This window comes from Mustelus asterias, unplaced genomic scaffold (assembly GCF_964213995.1).
Source record: "Mustelus asterias unplaced genomic scaffold, sMusAst1.hap1.1 HAP1_SCAFFOLD_850, whole genome shotgun sequence".
NCBI lineage: Eukaryota > Metazoa > Chordata > Chondrichthyes > Carcharhiniformes > Triakidae > Mustelus > Mustelus asterias.
The window spans coordinates 149,396-172,500 of record NW_027590796.1 but is presented as its reverse complement, the minus strand read 5'-3'; the positions used below and the strand labels follow the sequence as shown (position 1 = coordinate 172,500).

The following is a 23,105-nucleotide window of genomic DNA, read 5'->3' as shown; positions in this document are numbered from 1 at the left end:
GTGTGGGGTATATCAGAGTGTTACAGTGAGGGGGTGTGGGGTATATCAGTGAGTGTTACAGTGAGGGGGTGTGGGGTATATCAGTGAGTGTTACAGTGAGGGGGTGTGGGGTATATCAGAGTGTGTTACAGTGAGGGGGTGTGGGGTATATCAGAGAGTGTTACAGTGAGGGGGTGTGGGGTATATCAGAGTGTTACAGTGAGGGGGTGTGGGGTATATCAGTGAGTGTTACAGTGAGGGGGTGTGGGGTATATCAGAGAGTGTTACAGTGAGGGGGTGTGGGGTATATCAGAGAGTGTTACAGTGAGGAGGTGTGGGGTATATCAGTGAGTGTTACAGTGAGGGGGTGTGGGGTATATCAGTGAGTGTTACAGTGAGGGGGTGTGGGGTATATCAGAGTGTTACAGTGAGGGGGTGTGGGGTATATCAGAGTGTTACAGTGAGGGGGTGTGGGGTATATCAGTGAGTGTTACAGTGAGGGGGTGTGGGGTATATCAGAGAGTGTTACAGTGAGGGGGTGTGGGGTATATCAGAGTGTTACAGTGAGGGGGTGTGGGGTATATCAGTGAGTGTTACAGTGAGGGGGTGTGGGGTATATCAGAGTGTTACAGTGAGGGGGTGTGGGGTATATCATAGTGTTACAGTGAGGGGGTGTGGGGTATATCAGAGAGTGTTACAGTGAGGGGGTGTGGGGTATATCAGAGTGTTACAGTGAGGGGGTGTGGGGTATATCAGTGAGTGTTACAGTGAGGGGGTGTGGGGTATATCAGAGTGTTACAGTGAGGGGGTGTGGGGTATATCAGAGTGTTACAGTGAGGGGGTGTGGGGTATATCAGTGAGTGTTACAGTGAGGGGGTGTGGGGTATATCAGTGAGTGTTACAGTGAGGGGGTGTGGGGTATATCAGAGTGTGTTACAGTGAGGGGGTGTGGGGTATATCAGAGAGTGTTACAGTGAGGGGGTGTGGGGTATATCAGAGTGTTACAGTGAGGGGGTGTGGGGTATATCAGTGAGTGTTACAGTGAGGGGGTGTGGGGTATATCAGAGAGTGTTACAGTGAGGGGGTGTGGGGTATATCAGAGAGTGTTACAGTGAGGAGGTGTGGGGTATATCAGAGTGTTACAGTGAGGGGGTGTGGGGTATATCATAGTGTTACAGTGAGGGGGTGTGGGGTATATCAGAGAGTGTTACAGTGAGGGGGTGTGGGGTATATCAGAGTGTTACAGTGAGGGGGTGTGGGGTATATCAGTGAGTGTTACAGTGAGGGGGTGTGGGGTATATCAGAGTGTTACAGTGAGGGGGTGTGGGGTATATCAGAGTGTTACAGTGAGGGGGTGTGGGGTATATCAGTGAGTGTTACAGTGAGGGGGTGTGGGGTATATCAGTGAGTGTTACAGTGAGGGGGTGTGGGGTATATCAGAGTGTGTTACAGTGAGGGGGTGTGGGGTATATCAGAGAGTGTTACAGTGAGGGGGTGTGGGGTATATCAGAGTGTTACAGTGAGGGGGTGTGGGGTATATCAGTGAGTGTTACAGTGAGGGGGTGTGGGGTATATCAGTGAGTGTTACAGTGAGGGGGTGTGGGGTATATCAGAGTGTGTTACAGTGAGGGGGTGTGGGGTATATCAGAGAGTGTTACAGTGAGGGGGTGTGGGGTATATCAGAGAGTGTTACAGTGAGGGGGTGTGGGGTATATCAGAGAGTGTTACAGTGAGGGGGTGTGGGGTATATCAGAATGTTGCAGTGTGGGGGTGTGGGGTATATCAGAGTGTTACAGTGAGGGGGTGTGGGGTATATCAGAGTGTGTTACAGTGAGGGGGTGTGGGGTATATCAGAGTGTTACAGTGAGGGGGTGTGGGGTATATCAGAGTGTGTTACAGTGAGGGGGTGTGGGGTATATCAGAGTGTTACAGTGAGGGGGTGTGGGGTATATCAGAGTGTGTTACAGTGAGGGGGTGTGGGGTATATCAGAGAGTGTTACAGTGAGGGGGTGTGGGGTATATCAGAGTGTGTTACAGTGAGGGGGTGTGGGGTATATCAGAGTGTTACAGTGAGGGGGTGTGGGGTATATCAGAGAGTGTTACAGTGAGGGGGTGTGGGGTATATCAGAGAGTGTTACAGTGAGGGGGTGTGGGGTATATCAGAGAGTGTTACAGTGAGGGGGTGTGGGGTATATCAGAGTGTGTTACAGTGAGGGGGTGTGGGGTATATCAGAGAGTGTTACAGTGAGGGGGTGTGGGGTATATCAGAGTGTGTTACAGTGAGGGGGTGTGGGGTATATCAGAGTGTGTTACAGTGAGGGGGTGTGGGGTATATCAGAGTGTTACAGTGAGGGGGTGTGGGGTATATCAGAGAGTGTTACAGTGAGGGGGTGTGGGGTATATCAGAGAGTGTTACAGTGAGGGGGTGTGGGGTATATCAGAGAGTGTTACAGTGAGGGGGTGTGGGGTATATCAGAGTGTGTTACAGTGAGGGGGTGTGGGGTATATCAGAGAGTGTTACAGTGAGGGGGTGTGGGGTATATCAGAGTGTTACAGTGAGGGGGTGTGGGGTATATCAGTGAGTGTTACAGTGAGGGGGTGTGGGGTATATCAGTGAGTGTTACAGTGAGGGGGTGTGGGGTATATCAGAGTGTGTTACAGTGAGGGGGTGTGGGGTATATCAGAGAGTGTTACAGTGAGGGGGTGTGGGGTATATCAGAGAGTGTTACAGTGAGGGGGTGTGGGGTATATCAGAGAGTGTTACAGTGAGGGGGTGTGGGGTATATCAGAATGTTGCAGTGTGGGGGTGTGGGGTATATCAGAGTGTTACAGTGAGGGGGTGTGGGGTATATCAGAGTGTGTTACAGTGAGGGGGTGTGGGGTATATCAGAGTGTTACAGTGAGGGGGTGTGGGGTATATCAGAGTGTGTTACAGTGAGGGGGTGTGGGGTATATCAGAGTGTTACAGTGAGGGGGTGTGGGGTATATCAGAGTGTGTTACAGTGAGGGGGTGTGGGGTATATCAGAGAGTGTTACAGTGAGGGGGTGTGGGGTATATCAGAGTGTGTTACAGTGAGGGGGTGTGGGGTATATCAGAGTGTTACAGTGAGGGGGTGTGGGGTATATCAGAGAGTGTTACAGTGAGGGGGTGTGGGGTATATCAGAGAGTGTTACAGTGAGGGGGTGTGGGGTATATCAGAGAGTGTTACAGTGAGGGGGTGTGGGGTATATCAGAGTGTGTTACAGTGAGGGGGTGTGGGGTATATCAGAGAGTGTTACAGTGAGGGGGTGTGGGGTATATCAGAGTGTGTTACAGTGAGGGGGTGTGGGGTATATCAGAGTGTGTTACAGTGAGGGGGTGTGGGGTATATCAGAGTGTTACAGTGAGGGGGTGTGGGGTATATCAGAGAGTGTTACAGTGAGGGGGTGTGGGGTATATCAGAGAGTGTTACAGTGAGGGGGTGTGGGGTATATCACAGAGTGTTACAGTGAGGGGGTGTGGGGTATATCAGAGTGTTACAGTGAGGGGGTGTGGGGTATATCAGAGAGTGTTACAGTGAGGGGGTGTGGGGTATATCAGAGTGTTACAGTGAGGGGGTGTGAGGTATATCAGAGAGTGTTACAGAGAGGGGGTGTGGGGTATATCAGAGTGTTACAGTGAGGGGGTGCAGGGTATATCACAGTGTTACAGTGAGGGGGTGTGGGGTATATCAGAGTGTTACAGTGAGGGGGTGTGGGGTATATCAGAGAGTGTTACAGTGAGGGGGTGTGGGGTATATCAGAGTGTTACAGTGAGGGGGTGTGAGGTATATCAGAGAGTGTTACAGAGAGGGGGTGTGGGGTATATCAGAGTGTTACAGTGAGGGGGTGTAGGGTATATCACAGTGTTACAGTGAGGGGGTGTGGGGTATATCAGAGTGTTACAGTGAGGGGGTGTGGGGTATATCAGAGTGTTACAGTGAGGGGGTGTGGGGTATATCACAGAGTGTTACAGTGAGGGGGTGTGGGGTATATCAGAGTGTTACAGTGAGGGGGTGTGGGGTATATCAGAGTGTTACAGTGAGGTGGTGTGGGGTATATCAGAAAGTGTTACAGTGAGGGGTGTGGGGTATATCAGAGAGTGTTACAGTGAGGGGGTGTGGAGTATATCAGAGTTTTACAGTGAGGGGGTGTGGGGTATATCAGAGTGTTACAGTGAGGGGGTGTGGAGTATATCAGAGAGTGTTACAGTGAGGGGGTGTGGGGTATATCAGAGTGTGTTACAGTGAGGGGGTGTGGAGTATATCAGAGATTGTTACAGTGAGGGGGTGTGGAGTATATCAGAGAGTGTTACAGTGAGGGGGTGTGGAGTATATCAGAGAGTGTTACAGTGAGGGGGTGTGGGGTATATCAGAGTGTTACAGTGAGGGGGTGTGGGGTATATCAGAGAGTGTTACAGTGAGGGGGTGTGGGGTATATCAGAGAGTGTTACAGTGAGGGGGTGTGGAGTATATCAGAGAGTGTTACAGTGAGGGGGTGTGGAGTATATCAGAGAGTGTTACAGTGAGGGGGTGTGGGGTATATTGGTGTTTGCACTAACTGCGCTGTTCTAATGTTTTGTACAGGATATTGCAGTGCCTCTCTTCAACCTGAAGCTTGCAATGGAACAACTGGCGGGTAACAGGACCTTCCACTGTATCTTGGCAACCCTACTGGCCATAGGGAACTTCCTGAATGGTGTCAATGTAAGAGAACAGAGCTCGATCAGCCACTGTCCCCCCATCAAACACTCCCAGGACAGGTACAGCACGGGGTTAGATACAGAGTAAAGCTCCCTCTACACTGTCCCCCATCAAACACTCCCAGGACAGGTACAGCACGGGGTTAGATACAGAGTAAAGCTCCCTGTACACTGTCCCCCATCAAACACTCCCAGGACAGGTACAGCACGGGGTTAGATACAGAGTAAAGCTCCCTCTACACTGTCCCCCATCAAACACTCCCAGGACAGGTACAGCACGGGGTTGGATACAGAGTAAAGCTCCCTCTACACTGTCCCCATCAAACACTCCCAGGACAGGTACAGCACGGGGTGAGATACAGAGTAAAGCTCCCTCTACACTGTCCCCCATCAAACACTCCCAGGACAGGTACAGCACGGGGTTAGATACAGAGTAAAGCTCCCTCTACACTGTCCCCCATCAAACACTCCCAGGACAGGTACAGCACGGGGTTAGATACAGAGTAAAGCTCCCTCTACACTGTCCCCATCAAACACTCCCAGGACAGGTACAGCACGGGGTTAGATACAGAGTAAAGCTCCCTCTACACTGTCCCCCATCAAACACTCCCAGGACAGGTACAGCACGGGGTTAGATACAGAGTAAAGCTCCCTCTACACTGTCCCCCATCAAACACTCCCAGGACAGGTACAGCACGGGGTCAGATACAGAGTAAAACTCCCTCTACACTGTCCCCATCAAACACTCCCAGGACAGGTACAGCACGGGGTCAGATACAGAGTAAAGCTCCCTCTATACTGTCCCCATCAAACAATCCCAGGACAGGTACAGCACAGGGTTAGATACAGAGTAAAGCTCCCTCTACACTGTCCCCCATCAAACACTCCCAGGACAGGTACAGCACGGGGTTAGATACAGAGTAAAGCTCCCTCTACACTGTCCCCCATCAAACACTCCCAGGACAGGTACAGCACGGGGTTAGATACAGAGTAAAGCTCCCTCTACACTGTCCCCCATCAAACACTCCCAGGATAGGTACAGCACGGGGTTAGATACAGAGTAAAGCTCCCTCTACACTGTCCCCATCAAACACTCCCAGGACAGGTACAGCACGGGGTTAGATACAGAGTAAAGATCCCTCTACACTCTCCCCATCAAACACTCCCAGGACAGGTACAGCACGGGGTTAGATACAGAGTAAAGCTCCCTCTACACTGTCCCCATCAAACACTCCCAGGACAGGTACAGCACGGGGTTAGATACAGAGTAAAGCTCCCTCTACACTGTCCCCATCAAACACTCCCAGGACAGATACAGCACAGGGTCAGATACAGAGTAAAGCTCCCTCTACACTGTCCCCATCAAACACTCCCAGGACAGGTGCAGCACAGGGTCAGATACAGAGTAAAGCTCCCTCTACACTGTCCCCCATCAAACACTCCCAGGACAGGTACAGCACGGGATAGGTACAGAGTAAAGCTCCCTCTACACTGTCCCCCATCAAACACTCCCAGGACAGGTACAGCACGGGGTTAGATACAGAGTAAAGCTCCCTCTACACTGTCCCCCATCAAACACTCCCAGGACAGGTACAGCACGGGGTTAGATACAGAGTAAATCTCCCTCTACACTGTCCCCCATCAAACACTCCCAGGACAGGTACAGCACGAGGTTAGATACAGAGTAAATCTCCCTCTACACTGTCCCCCATCAAACACTCCCAGGACAGGTACAGCACGGGGTTAGATACAGAGTAAAGCTCCCTCTACACTGTCCCCCATCAAACACTCCCAGGACAGGTACAGCACGGGGTCAGATACAGAGTAAAACTCCCTCTACACTGTCCCCATCAAACACTCCCAGGACAGGTACAGCACGGGGTCAGATACAGAGTAAAGCTCCCTCTATACTGTCCCCATCAAACAATCCCAGGACAGGTACAGCACAGGGTTAGATACAGAGTAAAGCTCCCTCTACACTGTCCCCCATCAAACACTCCCAGGACAGGTACAGCACGGGGTTAGATACAGAGTAAAGCTCCCTCTACACTGTCCCCCATCAAACACTCCCAGGACAGGTACAGCACGTGGTTAGATACAGAGTAAAGCTCCCTCTACACTGTCCCCCATCAAACACTCCCAGGATAGGTACAGCACGGGGTTAGATACAGAGTAAAGCTCCCTCTGCACTGTCCCCATCAAACACTCCCAGGACAGGTACAGCACGGGGTTAGATACAGAGTAAAGATCCCTCTACACTCTCCCCATCAAACACTCCCAGGACAGGTACAGCACGGGGTTAGATACAGAGTAAAGCTCCCTCTACACTGTCCCCATCAAACACTCCCAGGACAGGTACAGCACGGGGTTAGATACAGAGTAAAGCTCCCTCTACACTGTCCCCATCAAACACTCCCAGGACAGATACAGCACAGGGTCAGATACAGAGTAAAGCTCCCTCTACACTGTCCCCATCAAACACTCCCAGGACAGGTGCAGCACAGGGTCAGATACAGAGTAAAGCTCCCTCTACACTGTCCCCCATCAAACACTCCCAGGACAGGTACAGCACGGGGTTAGATACAGAGTAAAGCTCCCTCTACACTGTCCCCCATCAAACACTCCCAGGATAGGTACAGCACGGGGTTAGATACAGAGTAAAGCTCCCTCTACACTGTCCCCATCAAACACTCCCAGGACAGGTACAGCACGGGGTTAGATACAGAGTAAAGATCCCTCTACACTCTCCCCATCAAACACTCCCAGGACAGGTACAGCACGGGGTTAGATACAGAGTAAAGCTCCCTCTACACTGTCCCCATCAAACACTCCCAGGACAGGTCCACCACGGGGTTAGATACAGAGTAAAGCTCCCTCTACACTGTCCCCCATCAAACACTCCCAGGACAGGTACAGCACGGGGTTAGATACAGAGTAAAGCTCCCTCTACACTGTCCCCCATCAAACACTCCCAGGACAGGTACAGCACGGGGTTAGATACAGAGTAAAGCTCCCTCTACACTGTCCCCCATCAAACACTCCCAGGATAGGTACAGCACGGGGTTAGATACAGAGTAAAGCTCCCTCTACACTGTCCCCATCAAACACTCCCAGGACAGGTACAGCACGGGGTTAGATACAGAGTAAAGATCCCTCTACACTCTCCCCATCAAACACTCCCAGGACAGGTACAGCACGGGGTTAGATACAGAGTAAAGCTCCCTCTACACTGTCCCCCATCAAACACTCCCAGGACAGGTACAGCACGGGGTTAGATACAGAGTAAAGCTCCCTCTACACTGTCCCCATCAAACACTCCCAGGACAGATACAGCACGGGGTTAGATACAGAGTAAAGATCCCTCTACACTCTCCCCATCAAACACTCCCAGGACAGGTACAGCACGGGGTTAGATACAGAGTAAAGCTCCCTCTACACTGTCCCCATCAAACACTCCCAGGACAGGTACAGCACGGGGTTAGATACAGAGTAAAGCTCCCTCTACACTGTCCCCATCAAACACTCCCAGGACAGATACAGCACGGGGTTAGATACAGAGTAAAGCTCCCTCTACACTGTCCCCCATCAAACACTCCCAGGACAGGTACAGCACGAGGTTAGATACAGAGTAAATCTCCCTCTACACTGTCCCCCATCAAACACTCCCAGGACAGGTACAGCACGGGGTTAGATACAGAGTAAAGCTCCCTCTACACTGTCCCCCATCAAACACTCCCAGGACAGGTACAGCACGGGGTCAGATACATAGTAAAACTCCCTCTACACTGTCCCCATCAAACACTCCCAGGACAGGTACAGCACGGGGTCAGATACAGAGTAAAGCTCCCTCTATACTGTCCCCATCAAACAATCCCAGGACAGGTACAGCACAGGGTTAGATACAGAGTAAAGCTCCCTCTACACTGTCCCCCATCAAACACTCCCAGGACAGGTACAGCACGGGGTTAGATACAGAGTAAAGCTCCCTCTACACTGTCCCCCATCAAACACTCCCAGGACAGGTACAGCACGGGGTTAGATACAGAGTAAAGCTCCCTCTACACTGTCCCCCATCAAACACTCCCAGGATAGGTACAGCACGGGGTTAGATACAGAGTAAAGCTCCCTCTGCACTGTCCCCATCAAACACTCCCAGGACAGGTTCAGCACGGGGTTAGATACAGAGTAAAGATCCCTCTACACTCTCCCCATCAAACACTCCCAGGACAGGTACAGCACGGGGTTAGATACAGAGTAAAGCTCCCTCTACACTGTCCCCATCAAACACTCCCAGGACAGGTACAGCACGGGGTTAGATACAGAGTAAAGCTCCCTCTGCACTGTCCCCATCAAACACTCCCAGGACAGGGTCAGCACGGGGTTAGATACAGAGTAAAGATCCCTCTACACTGTCCCCATCAAACACTCCCAGGACAGATACAGCACAGGGTCAGATACAGAGTAAAGCTCCCTCTACACTGTCCCCATCAAACACTCCCAGGACAGGTGCAGCACAGGGTCAGATACAGAGTAAAGCTCCCTCTACACTGTCCCCCATCAAACACTCCCAGGACAGGTACAGCACGGGGTTAGATACAGAGTAAAGCTCCCTCTACACTGTCCCCCATCAAACACTCCCAGGATAGGTACAGCACGGGGTTAGATACAGAGTAAAGCTCCCTCTACACTGTCCCCATCAAACACTCCCAGGACAGGTACAGCACGGGGTTAGATACAGAGTAAAGATCCCTCTACACTCTCCCCATCAAACACTCCCAGGACAGGTACAGCACGGGGTTAGATACAGAGTAAAGCTCCCTCTACACTGTCCCCATCAAACACTCCCAGGACAGGTACAGCACGGGGTTAGATACAGAGTAAAGCTCCCTCTACACTGTCCCCATCAAACACTCCCAGGACAGATACAGCACAGGGTCAGATACAGAGTAAAGCTCCCTCTACACTGTCCCCATCAAACACTCCCAGGACAGGTGCAGCACAGGGTCAGATACAGAGTAAAGCTCCCTCTACACTGTCCCCCATCAAACACTCCCAGGACAGGTACAGCACGGGGTTAGATACAGAGTAAAGCTCCCTCTACACTGTCCCCCATCAAACACTCCCAGGACAGGTACAGCACGGGGTTAGATACAGAGTAAAGCTCCCTCTACACTGTCCCCCATCAAACACTCCCAGGACAGGTACAGCACGGGGTTCGATACAGAGTAAATCTCCCTCTACACTGTCCCCCATCAAACACTCCCAGGACAGGTACAGCACGAGGTTCGATACAGAGTAAAGCTCCCTCTACACTGTCCCCCATCAAACACTCGCAGAACAGGTACAGCACGGGGTTAGATACAGAGTAAAGCTCCCTCTACACTGTCCCCCATCAAACACTCCCAGGACAGGTACAGCACGGGGTTAGATACAGAGTAAAGCTCCCTCTACACTGTCCCCCCATCAAACACTCCCGAGGGGGATATAGGTTCAAGGTGTGTGGTGGGAGGTTTACGGGGATGTCTATCTTTCTGTCTCACCTTTTTCCCCAGAGGGTGGTGAGGGTCTGGAATGCGCTGCCTGGGAGGGTCGTAGAGGCGGGTTGTCTCACATCCTTTAAAAAGTATCTGAATGAGCACTTGGCACCTCATCTCATTCAGGGCTACGGGCTCGTAAATGGGATTCGGTGAGAGTTCAGGTCTATCTCATGTGTTGACCTGATGGGCCGAAGGGCCTCTTTCTTCTGCACTGTGAGATTCTATGATTTTATTGCAGAGTGGGTGTTGACTGGTGTGAGGTTTCCTGTGGGGTTATAATGGGCGTTATATCAATGCTGGTCTCTCTTTTACGTTCCTCTCTCTCTCTGTGTGTACCTCAGGCCAAGGGCTTTGAGCTGAGTTACCTGGAGAAGGTGCCGGGAGTGAAAGACACGGTTCACAAGCAGCCTCTGCTGTCCCACGCCTGCTCAATCGTCCACCACAACTTCCCCGACACCACAGACCTGTACTCGGAGATCACGGCCGTCACTCACTCTGCCCAGGTAACCCTCCAATTCCCGCTCTCTCTCTCTCTGCTGCCCCCTCCGTCACCTGCTGCCCATTACTTCCCCCTTGGTGGCTGTTCCGGCTCACATCGCCTGTCAGGTTCACTCCCTCTCTCTCTCCTGAGCCCTTCCCTCTCCCTCTCTCTCTCTCTCTGTCTGTTTCGCTCACACTCTGTCTCTGTGCTCTTTCTCTCTCTCTCTCTCTCTGTTTCTCTATATCTTTCCGTCTCTCTCTGTCTCTGTCTCTGTCTCTCTCTCTGTTTCTCTATCTCTTTCCGTCTCTCTCTGTCTCTGTCTCTCTCTCTCTCTGTTTCTCTATCTCTTTCCGTCTCTCTCTGTCTCTGTCTCTCTCTGTTTCTCTATCTCTTTCCGTCTCTCTCTGTCTCTGTCTCTCTCTGTTTCTCTATCTCTTTCCGTCTCTCTCTGTCTCTGTCTCTCTCTCTCTCTATCTCTTTCCGTCTCTCTCTGTCTCTCTCTGTTTCTCTATCTCTTTCCGTCTCTCTCTGTCTCTGTCTCTCTCTCTCTCTATCTCTTTCCGTCTCTCTCTGTCTCTCTCTATCTCTTTCCGTCTCTCTCTGTCTCTGTCTCTCTCTCTCTCTCTCTCTCCTGTCTCACTCTCTCCGATTCACTCTCTCTGTCTCTCTCTGTTTCTCTTAGTAATCATAGAAACCCTACAGCACAGAAAGAGGCCATTCGGCCCATCGAGTCTGCACCGACCACAATCCCACCCAGGCCCTACCCCCATATCCCTACATATTTTACCCACTAATCCCTCTAACCTACACATCCCAGGACACTAAGGGGCAATTTTTAGCACGGCCAATCAACCTAACCCGCACATCTTTGGACTGTGGGAGGAAACCGGAGCACCCGGAGGAAACCCACGCAGACACGAGGAGAATGTGCAAACTCCACACAGACAGTGACCCGAGCCGGGAATCGAACCCAGGTCCCTGGAGCTGTGAAGCAGCAGTGCTAACCACTGTGCTACCGTGCCGCCCACGCCCTCTCTCTCTCTCTCTGTCCCTCAGTGTCTCTATCTTTATCTCTCTGTCGCTCTCTCTCTATCTCTGTCTGTGTCTACCTCTCTCTGTCTCTTTCTCTCTGAATTCCTCTCTCGGTCTCTCACTGTCTCTCTATCTCTCTCTCTCTGTTTTTCTCTCTCTCCTTGTCTCTCTCTCTGTGTCTCTTTCTCTCTCTTCTACAGTACCTTCCAAACCCGTCGCCTCTACCGTCTAGAAGGACGAGGGGGCAGCAGACACATGGGGAACACCACCACCTGCAAGTTCCCCCTCCGAGCCCCACTCACCATCCCGACTTGGGAATATACCGGCCGTTCCTTCACTGAGGCTGGGGTCCAAATCCTGGAACTCCCTCCCTAACGGCACTGTGGGGTGTTACCCACACCACACGGGGACTGCAGCCGGTTCGAGAAGGGGCGGCTCACCCACCACCTTCTCGAGGGGCAATTAGGGCCGGGTGATAAACGCTGGGGCCCGGCCAGCGACACCCACAGGCCGTGAATGAATAAAAAATAATCTGAAATTACATTTCAACCTTATTAAGTATGCCCCTGTGCACGGTAGCACGGTGGTTAGCACTGCTGCCTCACAGCTCCAGGGACCAGGGTTTGATTCCGGCCTCGAGTCACTGTCTGTGTGGAGTTTGCACATTCTCCCCGTGTCTGAGTGGGTTTCCTCCGGGTGCTCCGGTTTCCTCCCACAGTTCAAAGATGTGCGGGTTAGATTAATAGGCCCTTAAATTGACCCTTAGTGTCAGGGGATTAGCAGGGTAAATATGTGGGGTTACGGGAATGGGGCCTGGGTGGGATTGTGGTTGGTGCAGACTCGATGGGCTGAATGACCTCCTTCTGCACTGTAGGGATTCTATTGACTTTGGGTACATCAGTCACGAGGTAGGCTTGGTAATTTGAACATAGAAGAATCATAGAACATTACAGCGCAGTACAGGCCCTTCGGCCCTCGATGTTGTGCCGACCAGTGAAACCAATCTAAAGCCCCTCTAATCTACACTATTCCAATATCATCCATATGTTTATCCAATAACTATTTAAATGTCCTTAATGTTGCTGAGTCCACTACTGCTGCAGGCAGGGCATTCCACGCCCTTGCACCAATGAAAAGTGGAACTTTTTCAAGGAACAAATACTGGATGTCCTTGATAGGTATGTCCCTGTCAGGCAGGGAGGAAATGGCCGAGTGAGGGAACCATGGTTCACGAAAGAGGTGGAATGTCTTGTGAAAAGGAAGAGGGAAGCTTATGTAGGGATGAGGAAACAAGGTTCAGATGGCTCGATTGAGGGTTACAAGTTAGCAAGGAATGAGCTGAAAAAGGGGCTTAGGAGAGCTAGGAGGGGGCATGAGAAGTCCTTGGCGGGTCGGATCAAGGAAAACCCCAAGGCTTTTTACTCTTATGTGAGGAATAAAAGAATGACCAGGGTGAGGTTAGGGCCGGTCAAGGACAGTAGTGGGAACTTGTGTATGGAGTCAGTAGAGATCGGCGAGGTGATGAATGAATACTTTTCTTCGGTGTTCACCAAGGAGAGGGGCCATGTTTTTGAGGAAGAGAAGGTGTTACAGGCTAATAGGCTGGAGGAAATAGATGTTCGGAGGGAGGATGTCCTGGCAGTTTTGAATAAACTGAAGGTCGATAAGTCCCCTGGGCCTGATGAAATGTATCCTAGGATTCTTTGGGAGGCAAGGGATGAGATTGCAGAGCCTTTGGCTTTGATCTTTGGGTCCTCACTGTCCACGGGGATGGTGCCAGAGGACTGGAGAATGGCGAATGTTGTTCCTCTGTTTAAGAAAGGGAATAGAAATGACCCTGGTAATTATAGACCGGTTAGTCTTACTTCGGTGGTTGGTAAATTGATGGAAAAGGTCCTTAGGGATGGGATTTACGACCATTTAGAAAGATGCGGATTAATCCGGGATAGTCAGCACGGATTCGTGAAGGGCAAGTCGTGCCTCACAAATTTGATAGAATTTTTTGAGGAGGTAACTAAGTGTGTTGATGAAGGTAGGGCAGTTGATGTCATATACATGGATTTTAGTCAGGCGTTTGATAAGGTCCCCCATGGTCGGCTTATGATGAAAGTAAGGAGGTGTGGGATAGAGGGAAAGTTGGCCGATTGGATAGGTAACTGGCTGTCTGATTGAAGACAGAGGGTGGTGGTGGATGGAAAATTTTCGGATTGGAGGCAGGTTGCTAGCGGAGTGCCACAGGGATCAGTGCTTGGTCCTCTGCTCTTTGTGATTTTTATCAATGACTTAGAGGAGGGGGCTGAAGGGTGGATCAGTAAATTTGCTGATGACACCAAGATTGGTGGAGTAGTGGATGAGGTGGAGGGCTGTTGTAGGCTGCAAAGAGACATAGATAGGATGCAAAGCTGGGCCAAAAATGGCAAATGGAGTTTAACCCTGATAAATGTGAGGTGATTCATTTTGGTAGGACTAATTTAAATGTGGATTACAGGGTCAAAGGTAGGGTTCTGAAGACTGTGGAGGAACAGAGAGATCTTGGGGTCCATATCCACAGGTCTCTAAAGGTTGCCACTCAAGTGGATAGAGCTGTGAAGAAGGCCTATACATAGAACATAGAACAGTACAGCACAGAACAGGGGCGGCACGGTGGCACAGTGGTTAGCACTGCTGCTTCACAGCTCCAGGGTCCCGGGTTCGATTCCCGGCTCGGGGTCACTGTCTGTGTGGAGTTTGCACATTCTCCTCGTGTCTGCGTGGGTTTCCTCCGGGTGCTCCGGTTTCCTCCCACAGTCCAAAGATGTGCGGGTTAGGTTGATTGGCAAGGCTAAAAATTGCCCCTTAGAGTCCTGATTTGCGTAGGTTAGAGGGATTAGTGGGTAAATATGTGGGGGTAGGGCCTGGGTGGGATTGTGGTCGGTGCAGACTCGATGGGCCGAATGGCCTCCTTCTGCACTGTAGGGTTTCTGTGATTCTGAGAACAGGCCCTTCGGCCCACGATGTTGTGCCGAGCTTTGTCTGAAACCCAGATCAAGCTATTTCCTCCCTATCATCCCGAAGTACTCCATGTGCCTATCCAATAGCTTCTTAAATGTTCCTAAAGTTTCTGACTCCACTATCCCTGCAGGCAGTCCATTCCACACACCAACTACTCTCTGAGTAAAAAACCTACCTCGGACATCCTTCCTATATCTCCCACCACGAACCCTATAGTTATGCCCCCTAGTTACCGCTCCATTCACCCGAGGAAATAGTCTTTGAACGTTCACTCTATCTATCCCCCTCATCATCTTATAAACCTCTATCAAGTCTCCTCTCAACCTCCTCCGCTCCAAAGACAAAAGCCCAAGTTCCCTCAACCTTTCCTCATAAGACCTACCCTCCAAACCAGGCAGCATCCTGGTAAATCTCCTCTGCACGCTTTCCAGTGTCTCCACATCCTTCTTGTAGTGAGGTGACCAGAACTGCACACAATATTCCAAATGTGGTCTCACCAAGGTCCTGTACAGTTGCAGCATAACCCCACGGCTCTTAAACTCAAACCCCCTGTTAATAAACGCCAACACACTATAGGCCTTCTTCACAGCTCTATCCACTTGAGTGGCCACCTTCAGAGATCTATGGATATGAACCCCAAGATCTCTCTGTTCCTCCACATTCTTCAGAACCTTACCTTTGACCCTGTAATCCACATTTAAATTTGTCCTACCAAAATGAATCACCTCGCATTTGTCAGGGTTAAACTCCATTTGCCATTTTTCAGCCCAGCTCTGCATCCTATCTATATCTCTTTGCAGCCTACAACAGCCCTCCACCTCATCCACAACTCCACCAATCTTGGTGTCATCAGCAAATTTACTGATCCATCTATAGTGTGTTAGCTTTTATTGTAAGAAGTTTAACAACACCAGGTTAAAGTCCAACAGGTTTATTTGGTAGCCTTAGCTTTTATTAACAGGGGGTTGGAGTTTAAGAGCGGTGGGGTTATGCTGCAACTGTACAGGACCTTGGTGAGACCACATTTGGAATATTGTGTGCAGTTCTGGTCACCTCACTATAAGAAGGATGTGGAAGCGCTGGAAAGAGTGCAGAGGAGATTTACCAGGATGCTGCCTGGTTTGGAGGGTAGGTCTTATGAGGAAAGGTTGAGGGAGCTAGGGCTGTTCTCTCTGGAGCGGAGGAGGCTGAGGGGAGACTTAATAGAGGTTGATAAAATGATGAAGGGGATAGATAGAGTGAATGTTCAAAGACTATTTCCTCGGGTGGATGGAGCTATTACAAGGGGGCATAACTATAGGGTTCGTGGTGGGAGATACAGGACGGATATCAGAGGTAGGTTCTTTACACAGAGAGTGGTTGGGGTGTGGAATGGACTGCCTGCAGTGATAGTGGAGTCAGACACTTTAGGAACATTTAAGCGGTTATTGGATAGGCACATGGAGCACACCAGGATGATAGGGAGTGGGATAGCTTGATCTTGGTTTCAGACAAAGCTCGGCACAACATCGTGGGCCGAAGGGCCTGTTCTGTGCTGTACTGTTCTATGTTCTATGTACTCTCTGAGTAAAGAACCTGCCTCTAACATCTGTCCTATATCTATCACCCCTCAATTTAAAGCTATGTCCCCTCGTGCTAGCCATCACCATCCGAGGAAAAAGGCTCTCACTGTCCACCCTATCTAATCCTCTGATCATCTTGTATGCCTCTATTAAGTCACCTCTTAACCTTCTTCTCTCTAAGAAAAACAGCCTCAAATCACTCAGCCTTTCCTCATACGATTTTCCCACCATACCAGGCAACATCCTGGTAAATCTCCTCTGTACCTTTTCCAATGCTTCCACATCCTTCCTATAATGCGGCGACCAGAACTGTACGCAATACTCCAAGTGCGGCCGCACCAGAGTTTTGTACAGCTGCAACATGACCTCCTGGCTCCGAAACTCAATCCCTCTCCCAATAAAAGCTAACACACCGTACGCCTTCTTAACAACCCTATCAACCTGGGTGACAACTTTCAGGGATCTATGCACATGGACACCCAGATCCCTCTGTTCATCCACACTACCAAGTATCTTACCATGAGCCCAGTACTCTGTATTCCTGTTACTCCTTCCAAAGTGAATCATCTCACACTTTTCCGCATTAAACTCCATTTGCCACCTCTCAGCCCAGCTCTGCAGCTTATCTATGTCCCTCTGTAACCTGCAACATCCTTCCGCACTGTCCACAACTCCACCGACTTTAGTGTCATCCGCAAATTTACTAACCCATCCTCCCACGCCCTCTTCCAGGTCATTTATAAAAATGACAAACAGCAGTGGCCCCAAAACAGATCCTTGCGGTACACCACTAGTAACTGAACTCCAGGATGAACATTTCCCATCAACCACCACCCTCTGTTTTCTTACAGCTAGCCAATTCCTGATCCAAACCGCAAAATCACCCTCAATCCCATGTGTCCGTATTTTCTGCAATAGCTTACCATGGGGAACCTTATCAAATGCTTTGCTGAAATCCATATACACCACATCAACCGCTTTACCCTTATCCACCTCTTTGGTCACCTTCTCAAAGAGCTCAATAAGGTTTGTGAGGCACGACCTACCCTTCACAAAACCCTCCTAGAATCATAGAAACTCTACAGTGCAGAAGGAGGCCATTTGGCCCATCGAGTCTGCACTGACCACAATCCCAACCAAGGCCCTATCCCCGTAACCCCATGTATTTACCCCGCTAATCCCTCTAATCTACACATCCCGGGACACCGCGGGGAAATTTAACACGGCCAATGAACCTAACCTGCACGTCTTTCAGACTGTGGGAGGAAACTGGAGCCCCCAGAGGAAACCCATGCAGATACGGGGAGAACGTGCAGACTCTGCACAGACAGTGACCTGAGGCCGGGAATCGAACCCAGGCCCTGGCGCTGTGAGGCAGCGGTGCCAACCACTGTGCCACTCTGTGCCGTCCAAAGGTTTACCTTTGCCCTCTGCCTATGACCCTTTCCCCGACAACCATGTCACGTAACATGACGCATCGTGAAAACCCCCTGGGGGTGTGGGGTGGGGGGGAGAGGTTGGGGAAGGAGGATTAAACCTTTGCCCTCTGCCCTAATGTTGTATCACTCAGGGGTGGGCGGACTGACATTTGCCCTCTCCACCACCACCACCCCCTCCAACAGGTGGACTTCACCCAGCTCCAGACTGACCTGACGCGGCTGGAACACAATTGCAAGGCAGCCTGGGATCACCTGAAGGCCATCGCCAAAAGGGACAGCAGCCCGGTATTCAAGAGCAAGTTGCCCGCCTTCCTGAAGGAGTGCGCACAACGCATCATCATCCTGAAGTCAGTCCAGAGGCGGATACGAAACAGGTAGGGCTGATTGCGGTCGGGGGTGAACCAGATGGGTTTTTCCGACAATCGACAATGGTTTCATGATGTTCAGGTTGGGTGGATTGGCCATGCTAAATTGCCCCTTAGTGTCCAAAGATGTGTAGGTTAGGTGGATTGGCCATGCTAAATTGTCCCTTAGTGTCCAAAGATGTGCAGGTTAGGTGGATTGGCCATGCTAAATTGTCCCTTAGTGTCCAAAGATGTGCAGGTTAGGTGGATTGGCCATGCTAAATTGCCCCTTAGTGTCCAAAGATATACAGGTTAGGTGGATTGGCCATGGTAAATTGTCCCTTAGTGTCCAAAGGTGTGCAGGTTAGGTGGATTGAACATGCTAAATTGTCCCTTAGTGTCCAAAGATGTGCAGGTTAGGTGGATTGGCCATGCTAAATTGCCCCTTAGTGTCCAAAGATGTGCAGGTTAGGTGGATTGGCCATGCTAAATTGCCCCTTAGTGTCCAAAGATGTGCAGGTTAGGTGGATTGGCCATGCTAAATTGCCCTTTAGTGTCCAAAGATGTGCAGGTTAGGTGGATTGGCCGTGCTAAATTGCCCCTTAGTGTCCAGAGATATGCAGGTTAGGGGGATTGGCCATGCTAAATTGCCCTTTAGTGTCCAAAGATGTGCAGGTTAGGTGGATTGGCCGTGCTAAATTGCCCCTTAGTGTCCAGAGATATGCAGGTTAGGGGGATTGGCCATGCTAAATTGTCCCTTAGTGTCCAAAGATGTGCAGGTTAGGTGGATTGGCCGTGCTAAATTGTCCCTTAGTGTCCAAAGATGTGCAGGTTAGGTGTATTGGCCATGCTAAATTGCCCCTTAGTTCCCAAAGATGTGTAGGTTAGGTGGATTGGCCATGTTAGATTGTCCCTTAGTGTCCAAAGATGTGTAGGTTAGGTGGATTGGCCATGCTAAATTGCCCCTTAGTGTCCAAAGATGTGCAGGTTAGGGAGATTGGCCATGGTCAATTGCCCCTTAGTGTCCAAAGATGTGCAGGTTTAGTTGGATTGGCCATGCTAAATTGCCCCTTAGTGTCCAAAGATGTGCAGGTTAGGTGGATTGGCCATGCTAAATTGTCCCTTAGTGTCCAAAGATGTGCAGGTTAGGTGGATTGGCCGTGCTAAATTGCCCCTTAGTGTCCAAAGTTATGCAGGTTAGGTGGATTGGCCATGCTAAATTGTCCCTTAGTGTCCAAAGATGTGCAGGTTTGGTGGATTGAACATGCTAAATTGCCCTTTAGTGTCCAAAGATGTGCAGGTTAGGTGGATTGGCCATGCTAAATTGCCCCTTAGTGTCCAAAGATGTGCAGGTTAGGTGGATTGAACATGCTAAATTGCCCTTTAGTGTCCAAAGATGTGCAGGTTAGGTGGATTGGCCATGCTAAATTGCCCCTTAGTGTCCAAAGTTATGCAGGTTAGGTGGATTGGCCATGCTAAATTGTCCCTTCGTGTCCAAAGATGTGTAGGTTAGGTGGATTGGCCATGCTAAATTGCCCCTTAGTGTCCAAAGATGTGCAGGTTAGGTGGATTGGCCATGCTAAATTGCCCCTTAGTGTCAGCGGGATTAGTCGGGTAAATATGTGGCGTTACAGAGATAGGGTCTGGATGGGATTGTTTTCAGTGCAGTCTTGATGGGCTGAATGGCCTCCTTCTGCACTGTAGGGATTCTATGATTCTAATCAGATCAGCCATGATCTTATTGATCGACAGAGTAGTCTTGAGGGGCCGAGTGGACTACTCATTCATGGGACATGGGTGTCGCTGGCTGGCCAGCATTTATTGCCCATCCCTAGTTGCCCTTGGAGGGCAACTAGGGATGGCTCTGGAGTCACATGTCGGCCAGACCGGGTAGGGATGGCAGATTTCCTTTCCTAAAGGACATTAGTGAACCAGATGGGTTTTTTCCGACAATGGTTTCACCGTCATCAGTAGATTCTTAATTCCAGATAGATCTTGTTGAATTCAAATTCCACCATCTGCCGTGGGCGGGATTCGAACACAGGTCCTCAGAACATGAGCTGGATTTCTGGATTAATAATCACTGGGCCATTGCCTCCCCTTTGTATGTTTTTCCTTATTTAGTCAGAGACATTTGAAGACAGAACTGAATGAACTCTTAAACCTGGAGCCTCCGTTATTTCTTTTCCGGCAGACTCCCTCTGCTGGTACATGTGCATATGAGTGGACAGAGTGCACAGTGCAATTTTCAATATGCGACAGGCTGGTTTTGACCCCCAGGGGCCCGCCCTGGGTGAACGGTCGGCGAGTCGGTGCAGGGAGGTGCGATTCACGTCCTCTTCCCCATTTCAGGTTCCATTCCTTCCTCCTGTACCTCGGCTATCCGAGCTCCAGCGTTCGCAAGATGACCGTCGGCAAGTTCTGCAAACTCATCAGCGACTTCGCCCTGGAGTATCACACAACCCGAGCCCAAATCCTGCAGCAGAAAGAGAGGCAAGAGAGAGATATGGAGAGACTGCAGCGACAGGTCAGTATTCATAGAAATCATAGAAACCCTACAGTGCAGAAGGAGGCCATTCAGCCCATCGAGTCTGCACCGACCACAATCCCACCCAGGCCCTACCCCCACATATTTACCCGCTAATCCCTCTAACCTACGCATCTCAGGACTCTAAGGGGCAATTTTTTAACCTGGCCAATCAACCTAACCCACACATCTTTGGACTGTGGGAGGAAACCGGAGCACCCGGAGGAAACCCACGCAGACACGAGGAGAATGTGCAAACTCCACACAGACAGTGACCCGAGCCGGGAATCGAACCCGGGACCCTGGAGCTGTGAAGCAGCAGTGCTAACCACTGTGCTACCGTGCCGCCCCAGTATTGTCAGGAGAATATAATCTGGCAAGGCAAGAGCTGGGAGCAAACAGAATTATATTAGAAGAGGGAAATTTGTCTAATCATCTGCTGTCCCTGTCCTGGGAGTGTATTCTTGTGTGTGTGTGTGTGTGTGTGCGTGGGGGGGGGGGGGGGGGGGGGGGGCAGGGGGAGTTTGCAGGGCAGAGATGGGAATGGGTGTGAGGGGGCAGAGACAGAGGGAGAGGCAGAGAGAGAGGCAGAGACACAGAGAGAGAGATGCAAAAAGAGAGAAAAGCAGAGGGGGTCAGAGGGAGATGCAGGGGGAGCAGAGAGAGAAAGAGATACAGGGAGAGGAAGAGAGAGGCAGAGAGCAAGTGACACACAAAGAGGAACTGAGAAAGAGAGCTTTATATAGTGAGGGAGAGGGGGGGCAGATAAATATGTGGAAACGTCAAGAGAAATTGTGAACCAGACAGGAAATTTGACAATGGGAGAATGAAATCAGTATTGTCAGGAGAATATAATCTGGCAAGGCAAGAGCTGGGAGCAAACAGAATTATATTAGAAGAGGGAACTTTGTCTAATCATCTGCTGTACCTGTCCGGGGAGTGTTTGATGGGGACAGTGGAGAGGGAGCTTTACTCTGTATCTAACCCCGTGCTGTACCTGTCCGGGGAGTGTTTGATGGGGGACAGTGTAGAGGGAGCTTTACTCTGTATCTAACCCCATGCTGTCCCTGTCCGGGGAGTGTTTGATGGGGACAGTGTAGAGGGAGCTTTACTCTGTATCTAACCCCGTGCTGTACCTGTCCTGGGAGTGTTTGATGGGGGACAGTGTAGAGGGAGCTTTACTCTGTATCTAACCCCGTGCTGTACCTCTCCTGGGAGTGTTTGATGGGGACAGTGTAGAGGGAGCTTTACTCTGTATCTAACCCCGTGCTGTACCTCTCCTGGGAGTGTTTGATGGGGACAGTGTAGAGGGAGCTTTACTCTGTATCTAACCCCGTGCTGTACCTGTCCTGGGAGTGTTTGATGGGGACAGTGTAGAGGGAGCTTTACTCTGTATCTAACCCCGTGCTGTACCTGTCGTGGGAGTGTTTGATGGGGACAGTGTAGAGGGAGCTTTACTCTGTATCTAACCCCATGCTGTACCTGACCTGGGAGTGTTTGATGGGGACAGTGTAGAGGGAGCTTTACTCTGTATCCAACCCCGTGCTGTACCTGTCCTGGGAGTGTTTGATGGGGACAGTGTAGAGGGAGCTTTACTCTGTATCTAACCCCATGCTGTACCTGTCCTGGGAGTGTTTGATGGGGACAGTGTAGAGGGAGCTTTACTCTGTATCTAACCCCGTGCTGTACCTGTCCTGGGAGTGTTTGATGGGAACAGTGTAGAGGGAGCTTTACTCTGTATCTAACCCCATGCTGTACCTGTCCTGGGAGTGTTTGATGGGGGACAGTGTAGAGGGAGCTTTACTCTGTATCTAACCCTGTGCTGTACCTGTCCTGGGAGTGTTTGATGGGGACAGTGTAGAGGGAGCTTTACTCTGTATCTAACCCCGTGCTGTACCTGTCCTGGGAGTGTTTGATGGGGACAGTGTAGAGGGAGCTTTACTCTGTATCTAACCCCGTGCTGTACCTGTCGTGGGAGTGTTTGATGGGGACAGTGTAGAGGGAGCTTTACTCTGTATCTAACCCCGTGCTGTACCTGTCCTGGGAGTGTTTGATGGGGACAGTGTAGAGGGAGCTTTACTCTGTATCTAACCCCGTGCTGTACCTGTCGTGGGAGTGTTTGATGGGGACAGTGTAGAGGGAGCTTTACTCTGTATCTAACCCCATGCTGTACCTGACCTGGGAGTGTTTGATGGGGACAGTGTAGAGGGAGCTTTACTCTGTATCCAACCCCATGCTGTACCTGTCCTGGGAGTGTTTGATGGGGACAGTGTAGAGGGAGCTTTACTCTGTATCTAACCCCGTGCTGTACCTGTCCTGGGAGTGTTTGATGGGAACAGTGTAGAGGGAGCTTTACTCTGTATCTAACCCCATGCTGTACCTGTCCTGGGAGTGTTTGATGGGGGACAGTGTAGAGGGAGCTTTACTCTGTATCTAACCCTGTGCTGTACCTGTCCTGGGAGTGTTTGATGGGGACAGTGTAGAGGGAGCTTT

General features: G+C 50.6%; 1 protein-coding gene across 1 annotated transcript in view; it reads left to right on the top strand.

Moving 5' to 3' along the window:
• The window catches only part of LOC144487531 (FH1/FH2 domain-containing protein 3-like), a 67,454-nt gene that overhangs the window by 882 nt on the left and 43,467 nt on the right, over positions 1-23,105 (top strand). The window contains exons 2-5 of the mRNA XM_078205617.1: positions 4,584-4,703; positions 10,578-10,739; positions 17,925-18,115; positions 20,438-20,612. Of these exons, the coding sequence (XP_078061743.1) occupies positions 4,584-4,703; positions 10,578-10,739; positions 17,925-18,115; positions 20,438-20,612 (648 nt within the window). The remainder of the gene's footprint in view (positions 1-4,583; positions 4,704-10,577; positions 10,740-17,924; positions 18,116-20,437; positions 20,613-23,105) is intronic.